General features: G+C 31.8%; 1 protein-coding gene across 2 annotated transcripts; it reads right to left on the bottom strand.

Moving 5' to 3' along the window:
• Positions 1-2,608: 2,608 nt before the first annotated feature.
• On the bottom strand, positions 2,609-7,523 carry LOC544064 (nucleolin-like). 2 transcript variants are annotated; one of them, NM_001319854.1, is given in 16 exon segments: positions 2,609-2,880; positions 3,067-3,401; positions 3,536-3,624; positions 3,720-3,807; positions 3,895-3,983; positions 4,655-4,772; positions 4,850-4,944; positions 5,043-5,084; positions 5,310-5,429; positions 5,503-5,580; positions 5,694-5,741; positions 5,895-6,008; positions 6,148-6,450; positions 6,541-6,630; positions 6,734-6,915; positions 7,208-7,457. In NM_001319854.1, coding segments are annotated over 16 exon segments (1,896 nt in total). In that variant the 5' UTR covers positions 7,284-7,457; the 3' UTR covers positions 2,609-2,851.
• Between the last annotated feature and the right edge of the window lie 7,421 nt (positions 7,524-14,944).

The raw sequence follows: 14,944 nt of genomic DNA on the forward strand, positions 1-14,944 counted from the left end.
ACAAAGTCTAATTAAGGTGTCTAAGTGAAAATTAACGCCAACTTTAGGGGGCTACCGATGGATTCAGCCTTTTAATTACTTGACCATTTTTTTTTAGTTATCTGTAATTATTTGTCTATTTGACAAATTAAGAAAGGACAAATCTTTTTTACTTATTATATCTTCAATCAATTATATTATATATATATTACTTTATATATTATTGTTATCGAAATGAGAAATAGAAGTAACAATGACATTTTGTAGGATTAAAAAAAAATAACAATTAAAGATTTCGACTTTCCAAAAAGTAAGAAATAACAAAAACAACTTTATTAATGCATTATTTTATTTTAATTTTAATTTTGTGAAACTTTTAGAGTATTATAACAAAAATATATAGCTAAGATTGAATTCATAAAAATGTAAATAACAACTAACAAAAACATTCCTCTTTTCAATAATATTTACGTATGTACAATATTGATCGAAAAATTAAATATGGATATTTAAAATAATTAAATTTAAAATGTAATTAAAGTGTATGTAATAAATATTAAAAATAGTTTCTATCTATAAAATAATCTTAATTAAAAAGCATATGGATATTTGTTATTTTTCGTAATTTGATTCGTAAAAGCATTTTTTTTTAAAATATTCGTCAAACATAAATTATTTATTAAAAATATTTTTCAAATGAATTTACCAAACACAAATTATTTTTTTTCTTTTTTTGAAAAGCATTTTTCTAAAGAACTATTTTTTAAAAGCGATTTAAAAAATAACATTTCTACATGTCACCAAACTCTTATTTACAAACAGAAATGGTCATTTGATACATTTCTTATATAATTCTTAACGTATTATAGAAAGTACTCATTTTGATCCTTTGCGCTAAAAATAACATATCCATCGGGTAAATTTAACACCGAATTCATCTAATAAATAAAACAGACAACAACTTTACTTTTTCCCTCATTCTCTATGTCTTCCCATCAAAAGCTCTGTTTATGCATTTTCTTTTATTATTATTTTATTTTTTGTCTCTGACAAATCCGTCTTCCACTTGTAAAAATATTACATCTCGAAAATATGATGTAAACATTGAATTTTTGCTTTGATAAAAGTTTAAGGACCGAATTCATCTTGTTTTATAAAAATTGAAATTTGCTTTATTGATGCTTCAAATTTAAAACGCTGAAAATGTTGCCTGACAATGTGAAAAATAAACTTATTTTCTAACTTAATAATACATTTAATTTTTTTTAGAAATCCTCTTTGAATTAGGGGTGGATGAGGGACAGAAGTGGAGAGCAGCGGCTGGCTGGTGTGCCAATAGCTTAGAACATTGTGATCGCCAGAGAAGAGAGAAGAAGGAGAAGGAAAAAATTAGGCTAAGTTTTCAGGTGATGAAGGAGAAAGGGAGCTTTGGGTAGGGCCTTCAGTTAAATTTAAAGGATGAATTTGTTATTTTGAGGGCAAAGACCAAATTGAGTACATATTAAGGATCATATGTATCATAATATTAATAATTAATACATAAATAAAGTAACCTCCATATATTCCTTTTTTTATATCAGCCATTTAAAAAAAATAGAAAGCGAATGTGAATAGATTCTTTATAGAACTTTAAATTTAAAATTATTTCCTAGATGATTATGGATAATTTGAATTTGATTGATAAGAGAATTATTATACATATAACTAAATCTTGATAAAATAAAATAAGAAAACTAAGTAGTGAAATTAAAATAGATAAAATGTTAGGGTCGCTATTGTTATTTGCTTTCTTATTTTAAAAATAAAATAATACTATCTTTTTAAAAACTTTATTTTTAATGATAAGTCTATGTGCCTTACAAGACGGAGGGCAGACTTGCGTCTTACATAGTCAAACTGGTCATTTACTATGTATATTATGTTGTGCTTCCTTGCATGTCTTTTTTTTCATGATGTTTTGATCTGTTTTGTTGTTGATTTAAATTAAAAATATTTAAGTTTTAAAGACACAGAATGTATATGTTTGGGTTACATCTTGAAAAATATTGAAGAAGCTTCACAAAACATATTATCAAATTTCGAACGCCATAAAAAATTTGAAAATCAAGGTTTTTTATGACAACATAAATCACGAAAAACTCACTAGTTAAACTAAGAAAAAATAAAACAAATATGAAGATACTAAGAAATGTCAAATAACAATAGAACTGATAAAATACTAAGAAATGTCAAATAGCAATAGAACTACTATTGACAGTAGACGAATGTCACTACCTATTTTAGTATTTACAATCTCAACCCCTTTCCTAGATTAATTTTAAAAAACCTTTGTGTTTTTTCTCCAAGTTGATATTCCAACAATTATATTCCTTAAAATTTCGCTCAAAATTTCCATTTTAGACATCTCTAAGAGTGGATAAAGAATAGATCATTTAAGCTTAATGGTATTGCATCTTATTTTGAGGGAGAAATCACAATCTATATAATTTGAATTTCGTATGGTTCAATGAGTAGGGAAGGGGGGATTTTGTTATGGTGAAATTTGTTGAGTATACATAAACAAGAGGAAATTTACATTGATGTTTGAGCTGGGTGGGATATTCCACCTACATCAATAACATTAACAAGGGAGAAGAAAAATAACTTGTCATATGAAGCAATTATATAAGAGATAGATACCACAAACACTGGATATCAACATTGAACAAACTCTCATTTTCCACCCACAAAGAATGGTACATGAACTCAAAAGAAACAAAATTATCCCATTTGTCTACTAACTACTAAAGTTCTTGCTAACAAAATTTATAATATTTTTAAAATAAGATAAAACGTCCACGAGATTTAGATAAGTTGGCCAATAGCGACCAAGTTACTCGTCACTAAAGGTAGTCTTCTTACCTGCAAAATTACAACAACATTAAATTGGATTAGACAAGAAAATAATGAAATTATAAATGATTAAAGAGAGTTCTGCACCACTATTCTGAGATCCAGTGTAGTAGCATTTGTTCATCTTTGCGACAGACAAGGTCTCATTTTTTTCCCCAAGTAAATAGTAAAAGTTTCAGATACAATGGACATTACCAGATGGAGTGAAGCTTGGCTTGTTGGCATTTCCTCGTCCTCTGCCTCCACCGCCAAAACGTCCACCACCTCCACCGCGTCCACCGCCACCAAAGCGGCCTCCACCTCCAAAGCGGCCTCCACCACCACGACCACCAAATCTACCACCACTATCTCTACCTCCACCCCTACCACCACTTCTACCACCAAAACCTCTGCCTCCTCCACCTGCACTGTCACCCCTTGGTTTTGCTTCTTGCACATTCAAGCTAAACCCTCCAACTTCTGATCCATCAAGCTCCAGAGCTTTGTTTAGAGCATCAGCATCTCCATTTGCAAACTCAATATAAGCCATCCTGCAAGACAAGGCCAAATTAACAGTGTCACCAGTAATTAAAAAAAACAAATGCCTCCATCGACCTACAAATTGTCAAGAGCCAACTGGACAATCAAAATTGAGAAAGCAAGCACGTGAAAATGAGAATAATACCCTTTAATATAGCCTTCTGGGTCTGTAGGAATTCTTGTTTTAAAGATCTTCCCACAAGATGCAAAGTGCTCCTCCAGTGAACTCCTAATCTGAAATAGCATATGAAATTTAGACCTTCTCAAGACATCAAAGGGAAGTGTCAGAGACAATGGGAAGAAACTAAAATGGTTCAAGACTAGGGGACCTGATCTTCAGCCTCATTTTTGTCAAAGCCCCTGACAAAAATTGTTGTTCCCTCACTTCTAGCCGGCCTCTGGAATGAGTTCTCATTCCTACATAACATAAGATAAAAACATACTGAAATTGATGTCTTCACTTTCAGCTTAAATGGAAGGAATAAGGGGACAGAGATTGCATACCCACTGCGAGGTGTATACTCTCCCCTCTCACGAGCCAGGTCCAACCTCACATCACGGCCCAAAAGATCATGCCCATTAAGTTCAAGTGCCTAAATTGACAAACAATTGATTTTAGCATTCCATCCACAGGGGACTTAAAAGCTAATCAGGTCAATGTATGTAATGGATGGTGTTTATCTTATCTATACAATTATGGTAGGCCCTTTAATCTTTGAAGTTCCAATATAGGCTCATGGTCAAGTGAGACTGATGCATAAGATAACACATTTACACATACACACACACACACACACATATATATATACACATATATGAACTTCAAAAAATCACCATATTTTCTTTTTTGACAAACTTGGAATTTAATAAGAGTCTCTCCACTTTGAAAAGAGGGAAAGATTGCGAGGAATAGCCCTTATTTTAGCATTCCATCCACAGGGGACTTAAAAGCAAATCAGGTCAATGTATGTAATGGATGGTGTTTATCTTATCTATACAATTGTGGGCCCTTTAATCTTTGAATTTCCAATATAGGCTCATGGTCAAGTGAGACTGATGCATAAGATAACACATTTACACACACACACACACACACATACATACCTACAAACATATGTATGTATCACACATACATATATACATATATGAACTTTAAAAAGTCACCATATTTTCTTTTTTTGACAAACTTGGAATTTAATAAGAGTCTCTTTACTTTGAAAAGAGGAAAAGATGCATCAGATTAGTTGGTTATGGAAAAAACTACCTTATGCGCAGCTTCAGCAGTAACAAACTCAACATGACCAAAGCCCTTAAATGAACCATCCTCATGTGTAGCAAAGCGCACTTCCTGAACTTCTCCAGCATCTTTGAAGAAATTCTCCCTGCAAAAACCCTTCTTTTATAAGTCCGAGATATTATCACACAGCCAAAACACTGGAAAAGTTCAATAATAACTCACACATCCGCCTGTTCCACTGAATAGGATAGATTTCCAACAAACAATGTTTTCGATCCCCCTGGGGTTTGGGCTTTAGGAGTAATAGGGGTTTGTTGCTGCATTTTTAAAATAAAACAGTGTCAACTAAAATACACGCAAATATAACTTTATAAAGCTAACAATTAAGAACATAATTATATAAAGCTTCACTTACAGCTTTAGCAGAAGGAGCATCAACCATTTCTACATCAGCACCCTGCTATAGAAAGAAAATCCTCCCACAGTTCATACAAGATTTTATTTGACTAATTATAAATTGAAGCTCCAAAATTATATCGTAGGAACAGCTAAACATTAATTCAAAAAGGGAAAACAATGCAAGCTAATCCAACTGGAAGATCTATGATGTCACTACTATGAAAGATGCAGATGATGCCAAAAAGAATATGCTGATCAACCCAAAGATAAGAAAATATATGACCTTCTTGGGAGTTTTGGATGGTTTGTCATCCTCTTCATCTTCAGAGGAGTCGTCTGAGTCAGAAGATTCCTCAGAGCTACTCTTTTCTGGAGCTTTTGAGACGGCTGGTGTGGTCGAGGGCTGTTAAACACAAGTGTTAGAGCATGAACTATGAAATACAAATTGGAACTAAACAAATGAAACATATAGAGACCTTGCTCTTTTTCTTTTGAGGCTCTTCATCACTCTCCTCGGAACTATCATCCTCACTGTCATCATCAGATGAAGCAACCTACAAAAGCGATGAACTTATCGAATATGATAACCTTGGCTAACAAAATACTAATATTGTTCACGACTTCAGACAAAGAAGTGGAGTATGCCAGGGAAGGAACTCAGGCATACCTTTTTAGATACAGCAGCAGTCTTTTTAGCTACAGTAGCAGCCTTTCCCTAAAGAGGAAAAATAATCAGAAAACCATGCAAATCCAGCAAAAATATCATATAAACATACTCAAAATACATATAAGATCATTACTGAAGTGTTAATGGATTCAATGAAATAGCAATAGGACAAAAACAACAAAAAACAATCAAGTGTCAAACCTTGTCTGAATCAGAATCAGATTCAGAATCATCAGAGTCATCAGAGCTGTCACCAGTCTTCTTCACAGCTTGAGGAGCCTTTTTAGGTTGAGCAACTACCTTAGAGGGAGGTTCCTGTCAAAAAGAACATCAGTTATAGCATCAGTGAACACCACAATAATCAAATATCTAACATGGTACCAATTTCATAAGTAAGTTGTCAAAGGATCATATTTGCATAGATCACTAAACATAAAGTGAATGGTGTCCTTACATCATCATCATCTGAACTGGAGTCATCACTGGAATCAGAGCTGGATTCTTGCTTTTTAGAGGCAGCAGCAGGCGCCTTCTTAACAACAGCAGGTGCCTTCTTAACAACAGCATCATCCTCAGAGCTGCTATCATCAGAATCATCACTTGACTCGTCTTTCTTAGCGCCATTAGTAGGAGGTTTCTTGGGTGCAGGCACATCTTCCTCAGAGCTGCTATCATCCGAATCATCACTTGACTCATCTTTCTTCTTAGCAGCAACGCCATTCTTAGTTGAAGCTACAACAACTTTCTTAGCAGGAGCCTATAGACCATCACACCACCAGCAATTAGTAACAAAACAAGACAAAATACTATTAAATATGCACATAGCAGCTGTTAGATAGTAATTTACTTCATCCTCATCTGAAGAATCTGAGTCATCAGAACTGCTGGCTACCTTTCCCTTTTTGGCAGGAGCCACTTTCTTAGGAGGCACCAGTGGCTGCATAAAAAATAGGAATAAGACACATGAATCCAGTTATTCAATGCAATACAAATCAAAATTCCTTACAGACAACATGCAAATAGTTAGGTGCATGTATTACCTTGTCGTCCTCAGACTCCGACTCAGAGGAGCTATCGTCAGAGGAACTGCTTACTGGCTTCTTCTTCTTCTGAGTTTTGAGATCACTTTTCTTTTTCTCAACAGCTTGTGCTACAGCCACATCTTTCTTCTGCTTCTTTGCACTCACCAACTTGGCAATTTCATCCTCAGCTTCTCTCTTCCCTGTTAAGACACAGACAACTAGTCACACCACCAACCAATACCAAGAACAAGAACCATCAAAATCAGCTCGTGAATTCGTTAGAGGTAGGGAAAGGGCACATGATTAAGAAAAAAAATATGAATTTTGCTCAACACACCATACATGGACGCTAAAAGAAACACAAAAAATAAAAGGAAAACCACATACAAAATTTTCAAGAAAAGCCCAATCAGACAAATTAATAAAAGATTGAAACTTTAGAACCTATAACAAGAAAAACATCAAAAACAAAAGGGGGGGAAAAGACCAAACCTTTCTTCATGGATTTGGTTGGAGCAACTACAGCAGCATCAGCCTTGGTGGCGGACTTCTTGATAGATTTACCCATTACAAGTTGTGGGGGACAAAAGGCAGCTGGGAGGAGTAGACAGCTATAAAACCCTAAGGGAAAACTTTAGGGTTTAACGAAAGAGAATGAATGGAAATATCTTCTTGAGCTTGTTTTTATAGTGTAAAAATAGGCCCTTTTGTGCAACGGCGACAATAATATATCATAAGTTAGTAATTAGGGTTTTGCCTCATATTTCTCAACGCTATTTTAATTGCTCTTTTTTTCACTTGTATTCTCTTTTTCCTCAAAATGTGTCTAACTTATTCTCATACTCATACTTGTATAAATTAAATTAAATCTAAAAAATTATTGATGATTTTTATTTTTGATTTATAACTTATTATAAAAAATATATGTATGGTTAATTAAATATATACTAGTTAATTAGCTAATATAAAAAGAATTTGCATTAACTACAATTCAGAACTAACTTCTAACTATAATTACATTATACCCCTCGTCTCTCGCCTCTCTCTTCTCTTCCTCTTTCTTTTGTTTCTCTCAATTTATACTAATCAAAATAAAATGTATAATTTATGATTGTATAAAATGATAGAGAGATTGAATATACAAATACAAATCTTTTAACTCAATTCAATTGTATATCAATTCAAATTGTGTGCAAATACACAAATACAAGCATTGATGCATATGCATAGTAGTTACATTATTATAATTAGGGAAAAGGGTTTGATATTCCCCTTAACTTTGTCATTTAGAGCTGATATACCCCTTGTTATGAAAGTGGCTCGTATATACCCCTACTTGTAAACAAATGGCTCACATATAGCCTTTTCCTCTAACGGAAATGAAAAAATAATAATTTTAATCTAAATTTTTATTATTTTTTTCTTAAAAATATAATCTCATATGAGTAAATCTATTCCTCATCAAACATATTTTTTTACTTTTTTTTGTTTCAATGACTAATTTATAATTATTATTTTGATAATCAAATTTATTTATGTTTCACTAATATTCTTGTAAAACTTATTGTAAATGACCAAATTTTTTCTTCGAATACGAAATTAAATTACAATACACACAAAAAATACTTTAATTTTTTTTCTTTAAAGTAAGGAATGAAAGAAAAAAACAAAATAATAATAAGAAATTCAAATAATTATAATAAAGGAAGTAAAAAATAATTTATGTATGAAAAAATTAAAATATACCTTGAACTTTGATAGAAGAATCATATATACATATAATTCAGCTCTCTTCACTCTCTGTTCTCTCTCGTTCGTCTCTCTCCTTCCTCTCCAATCTCTCTTAGTCACTCTCTACCCTATAATTGTAGCTACGAACCGTAATTAGCAAACTACAGCTATGAAGTACAATTAAGTTATTTTTGGGTGGCTATATGCAAAAAATTTCCTATTTTAAAATACTTTTGACCTAAAAGTGAGTACTTAAGAGCACTTTTTAACCTTTCAGGATACCTCCAAAACTAGAAAATGTATATTTAAAATCAAAAGCACATCCGAATGAACACTTAATTTAAAACTAGAACCAGTCTTCTTAAAGAAAAAAATGTAATAACTTAATTATGGAGTATATAATTATCAATTCGATTTAAAAAATAAAAATATAACTTTTACAAATGTCTACCGTTTGAGCCTTATAATAATTGGGGGGGGGGGGGGGGGGGGGGGGGGGGAATCGATATACCCTTCAAGTCTGACATTTAGAATTGATATACACTTGTTATGAGAGAAAATATATTAAATCTCTTATAAACTTGACAGCAAAATTTACTTTAACACTTAAACTATACGGGCGATTATATATCCCTTAATATTTTTGAAATGAATTAAATACAACACTGTGAGTAGAATATCACTCTCACCTGCCATATTATAGTCATGTAAGTGTCACGTCACTGTCATGTAAGTACCACGTCATTATTATTGTTATTATTATTATTATTTGCTCATTCACCTTTTTTTCTTAAACATTTTTAAAAATACATTACACTAATTAATTATAACTTACATAAATCACATAGTGTAAGACTTAACTTACATTAGATCCTTACTCTTTTCAATTTTACAAAAAAATTCTTAAAATATCAGCCTTCTGGATACATAATTGGTTGTCCAAATACATTAATTTTACCCTAAACTAAATGTCAATCTATTGCGCTAACAGAAAACAAATTCGAAAATCTAATCAAATCTCATAAATTACGCTTACGTATCTTCTTTATCTATTAGACTGATGCTAATTCTAACAAAACAAAAAAATTTAAAATTCTAATCTCTTTCCTTTTTTTGTTGAAAAACCTCCAAAGTGATGAAAAGATACAACGTTTTGATGTGTGCAATTGTGTTTATTGAAGGTAGAAAAAGAGACGCACATGCTCTTAACATGCTTGAATCAAGAATTGATGATTTCTGTTACATACAAATAACAATACATATAGTTAATTCAAACAATTCAGATGTGAAGGTGAAGCTATTGTATATGGGTAAAACTACTTTAATGGTTGTAATGGCAAAATACAAAATTAATCATAACTTCAATTTTTGAGCTAAAATATCTAATAACAAAAGGTATGTGATCAGAATTATTGTGATGTAATACATTATTTTTTACTTTTTGAAAATGCGAGTATTAAGCATTGTTAGTTACAATTTGATACATTACTAGTTTGCCGCATATGTGTTGGCTTCTTAAACCTGTGTATTAATTTGTGGTTATAATAAAGTATCAATGTATATTTTATTCATTCTTCTTATTTTTTGTAATCTATCAATATAGAGGCATGAATAATTAAGACACATATTTTTTTTTATGTTTTTTAATGTATTTGTAAGTGTATTAATCATGATATATTGCTAGTTGAAACTCGATATATTACGAGTTCGTCGCAACTGTGTTGGCTTTTAGATTTGTGTATCAATTTGTGGTTATTATAAAGTAAGGGGTACATGTTAATTTGTTCTTCTTATTTTCTATAATGTATCATTATAGAGGCATGGGTAATTAAGACACACACTTTTTTTGTTTTTTAAATATATTTGTTAATATAATAATCATGATATATTACTAGTTACAACTTTATATATTACTAGTTTCTCGCATATGTGTTTTGAATTTTAGATCTATGTAGCAATGTATAGTTATTATAAAGTATCAAGTACATATGCTAATTCATTCTTCTTATATTTTTGTAATGTATCATTATAAAGGCATGTGTAATTAAGTCACACACTTTTTGTTGTTTTTTGAATGTGTTTGTTAATATAGTAGTCATGATACATTGTTAGTTATAACTTGATAAATTACTAGTTTGTCACATATGTGTTTGACTTTCAGATCTGTGTATCAATGTGTGGTTCTTATAAAGTATCAAGTACATATAAATTCGTTCTTCTTATTATTTTTTTTTTGTAATGTATCATTATAGATGCATGGGTAATTAAGTTACAAAGATATGAAACGTATAAGTCAGTTGATGTGTATCTGGCACATAAGATTAAGATTTGTTGTGAACAATAATATGTATCAACCACTAAGTATATTTATAGTCTATTACAAATATGTTAATAATGTATCATGATTTTTTTTGGGAATGATGAAATAATGTTTCTTTTTAATGTATATGGTATAATTAACGCTATGTATTAGTTTGTTTCTCGGAAGACTGCTGTTGAAGATTGAAGACATCTGTTCAAAGTTGGATATATTCAAATTGAGGTACTTCAATAGTGAACATTAAAAAATCAATGTCGTATAAGGACAATTTGTCAGTTTCAGAATGCAGTATTGAAGAAATTGTCTTGCCACAGAGATATAAAAGGATGTCTGGATGGCCAAGAAAAAGAAGGAAGAAAAATTCAGATGAAAAACTAACCACAAACACAAAGTGTTATGGGCGTTGTAGATAAAAAGGTCACAACCAAAGAACTTGTACTTTCTTTTCCGAAAAATAGTTGATGAAGTTTTTATTTAAAATATTGTGATATTTCAGATTAATATTTCTCAAATTTTAATAGTTCAACTTATAAATTATGCATTGTTACAAATATATACATTACAAAGTATTGTTAGCTTATTAATTTCTGATACAATAAATTGAAATGTTAAAATTTTTAATTTTGTCTATATTTTTAATTGATAATAATTTATTCACATGGTAAAGTTATATAAATTTTTACGAATTAGATACAAGCTTTTATGTTTTAAATACATTATTCATATGATGTATAATTTTATGTTAGATAATAATGTATATGATATAGAGTAACCGCAAAATGTTATGTGTAAATTATAATGAAGTGTAGTTTTAATGTATCACAACAAAAAAAAATTAAGTTATAAATTTGATACATATTTAAGATAAATATTGTAGTGATTAAATATTAAATATAATTTTCAATATATTGAGAAATCTCAATACTAAAAGAATACATATATATTGAAAATTTATAGATGAAAAATAAGTACCATTGACAAATTAAAAAAAATGAATGAAGAAGAAAATTAAAGAAAAAGATGATGAAAAAAAACAAAAAACAACAAAGTTAAGAAGATGAAATAATTTAAAATTAATTTTCTGGAGAGATAAACCTTTTGAAATTCTAATTAGGATGAAGTGATAAATATAATTGAGATATTAATGGAAAAGATCACGAGAATAAAAAAATGAGAGAGATTAATGGAGTGAACTTAGGAAGTGATAAACATGGATATGAGGAGTAGGAATTATGTATCCAAAAACTTTGTGTTGTGCTAAAAATAAGGATTTTTCGAAAATTTTAAAATTGTTGAGAATAATGAAAATTATGAAGAAAAAAAAGGATGTGTATATAGGTTATTTTTTCATAATTAATCAATTAATTTAAAATGTATTTTAAAATAAAAAATTGTCCGCATTCTTCCAAGTTCCAACCATTCTCTCCCCCCCCCCCCCCCCCCCAAAATTCTTCTTTTTTGATTTTCATCATATCAACCTTCATCGACTTTCTTTTTTTGGCCATTTTCTGCCTTCAATAGTTGTTTTCTTCTTCAACATTCATCATTTTTAAAAAAAATAAAATAACATTTGTACTTTTTCTTCTTCGAACCTTCTCCTACAAATTTGTCATTGGAGAATGAGTTTTTTTTTAAAGTATTTTTTTCTTAACTCAAATGAGAAATGAAGGTTGTATAAGAAAGTTGATAGACCCACTTTTTTTTTCATATTGAATTCAAAAATGGGTCACCTAAAATTCAAGAAATTTACATTCAATTAGGTGTTGGATTTTGTAAATTGATGAATGGCTAGTGAGGTGAGAAATAACTTGAAGGAAAATGATTTATATGAAAGAAGAAAGGTATAAGAAGTGCTTAAACGGGGAAGAAAACATTTGGGGAATACAACAAAATAAAGAGAAAACAAAAAGATTATTTATTTTCTAAAAAAAAATTCAACCCACAAATTTTATTATTTTTAAACAAGAAATTTCACACTTTTTATAAATTTAACTTATAAAAAAATTAAAAACTATTACTTATATATTGGCCAATATATAAAGTCATGTGTATGATATAAACATTCATTTTTTTTTACTATTTCACGAGCTTTTAAGAGAGTGAGTACATTCACTTTGCCATGTTAGCTCTTAGGGTGTAACGACCTGTTTAGTCGTTTTGAGCAGCAGACTTCAATTCTGGAAAAACTGGCAGAAACGACGGACCCCACGACGGACCGTCATGGGCACGACGGACCGTCGCAGGGTCTCGTTTCAAAACACTTAGAAAATCTGAAATTAGGTACTGAAAATTGACTCTCTGAACTTCGTAACGGAATGGCAGGACGGACCGTCACAGGTGTGACGGACCGTCACAGACTCTTCAGAGAAATTGAGTCTCTGAACTCTGTGACGGGGCAGCAGGACGGACCGTCGCAGGCGCGACGGGCCGTCACAGACTGCATAATCCCAGTCTGGGTCGGATTTCTTGATACGTTTTAAGGGACGTTTTGACTATTCCTGCTTTAATTATAAAGTTAGTGGGTTAATGTTAATAAGTCTAATTACTTGGGGGGGGGTTAAAAGAGGTAACCTTAAGTTAATTAGTGGGTCATTATTGCTATCTTTTATTCTTAATTATATACTAATTAGGGTAAAAGAAAGAGGGTTTGAATAAAGAAAAATAGAAAGAACAAAGAGAGAGAGAGGATTGATCGAGAGAGGAGAAACGAAGAGGAAAACACAAAGCTTTGGGAATTTGCTTGCTTGATCACTAGTCTTCGGTGGAGGTAGGTTATGGTTTTCATGCTTTCATAGTAAACTCTTAATAGAGAATGATATGTATTGGTAGTATTGTAAACCCTGCTATGTGCTTAATTGTATGCATGCATGAACGTGATTATATAATTGTGATTATATTAAGCATGATGAAGTTATTGAATCCCAAATCTTGATAAAAACCTAATCTCTTTTTAATGATGATGCCTTGGTAAGGGAGAAGGCTTGATGAACTAAAGTAATGAGATTGATGATGCCTTGGTAAGAAAGAAGGCTTGATGAATTGATGGAAGGAGATTAGGGGATCGGGTGTCACGAACCGACACGTAGTATTAGGGGATCGGGTGTCACGAACCGACACGTAGAATTAGGGGATCGGGTGTCACGAACCGACACATAGTATTAGGGAATTGGGTGTCACGAACCGACACGTAGTATTAGGGGATCGGGTGTCACGAACCGACACGTAGTATTAGGGGATCGGGTGTCACGAACCGACACGTAGATTTAGGGGATCGAGTGTCACGAACCGACACATAGATTTAGGGGATCGGGTGTCACGAACCGACACATAGATTTAGGGGATCGGAGTGTCACGTACCGACACAAGAGGATTAATGAATATTGAGGGAGCGGAGTGTCACGTACCGACACAAGAGAAATAAAGATAATGAATCTTGAAAGATGTTAATATACTCAATCTAATGAACATGATTCCCAAATGAATATGGTATTGAGGCTTGAGTCCTCATGTGTGAACTTGACGGTAATTGTTAATGATATAGTATTTGTTGTTGCTACATGTTGAGTATCATAGTTGATTTTATGATATTACTTGGTATATATTGATTTCTATTTTGAGTTGGCCGATGATATCTACTCAGTACCCGTGTTTTGTACTGACCCCTACTTTTATGTTTTCTTCTTGTTTATTTGTGGAGTGCAGCAAATGTGCCATCGTCTTCAACTCAACAGTAATTCAAGCCAGTCTTACTACATCGGAAATTCAGGGTGAGCTAATGCTTCTAGCTTGGACTGGATCTTCTTCTTCAAGTCTTGATGCCTTGAACTTCCGGCATGGACTAGCTTCTTATGTATTTGTAGCTTTTAGAATACTCTTAGTTTAGTCATTTGATCGTAGATGTTCTTGTGATGATGACTTCCAGATTTTGGGGAATAATAGATGTTGAATTTTAGAAGTTAATGAATTGGTCTTTATTTAATGAGTTTAAGTCTTCCGCATTACTTTCTGTTGATATTATATTGAAATGTTAAGGTTAGATTGGTTGGTTCGCTCACATAGGAGGGTAAGTGTGGGTGCCAGTCGCAACCCGGTTTGGGTCGTGACAAACTTGGTATCAGAGCATTAGGTTCGTTGGTCTCATCACACAAGAACGAGTCTAGTAGAGTCTTAAGGAACGG

Source organism: Solanum lycopersicum, chromosome 2, assembly GCF_036512215.1.
Source record: "Solanum lycopersicum chromosome 2, SLM_r2.1".
Classification (NCBI taxonomy): domain Eukaryota; kingdom Viridiplantae; phylum Streptophyta; class Magnoliopsida; order Solanales; family Solanaceae; genus Solanum; species Solanum lycopersicum.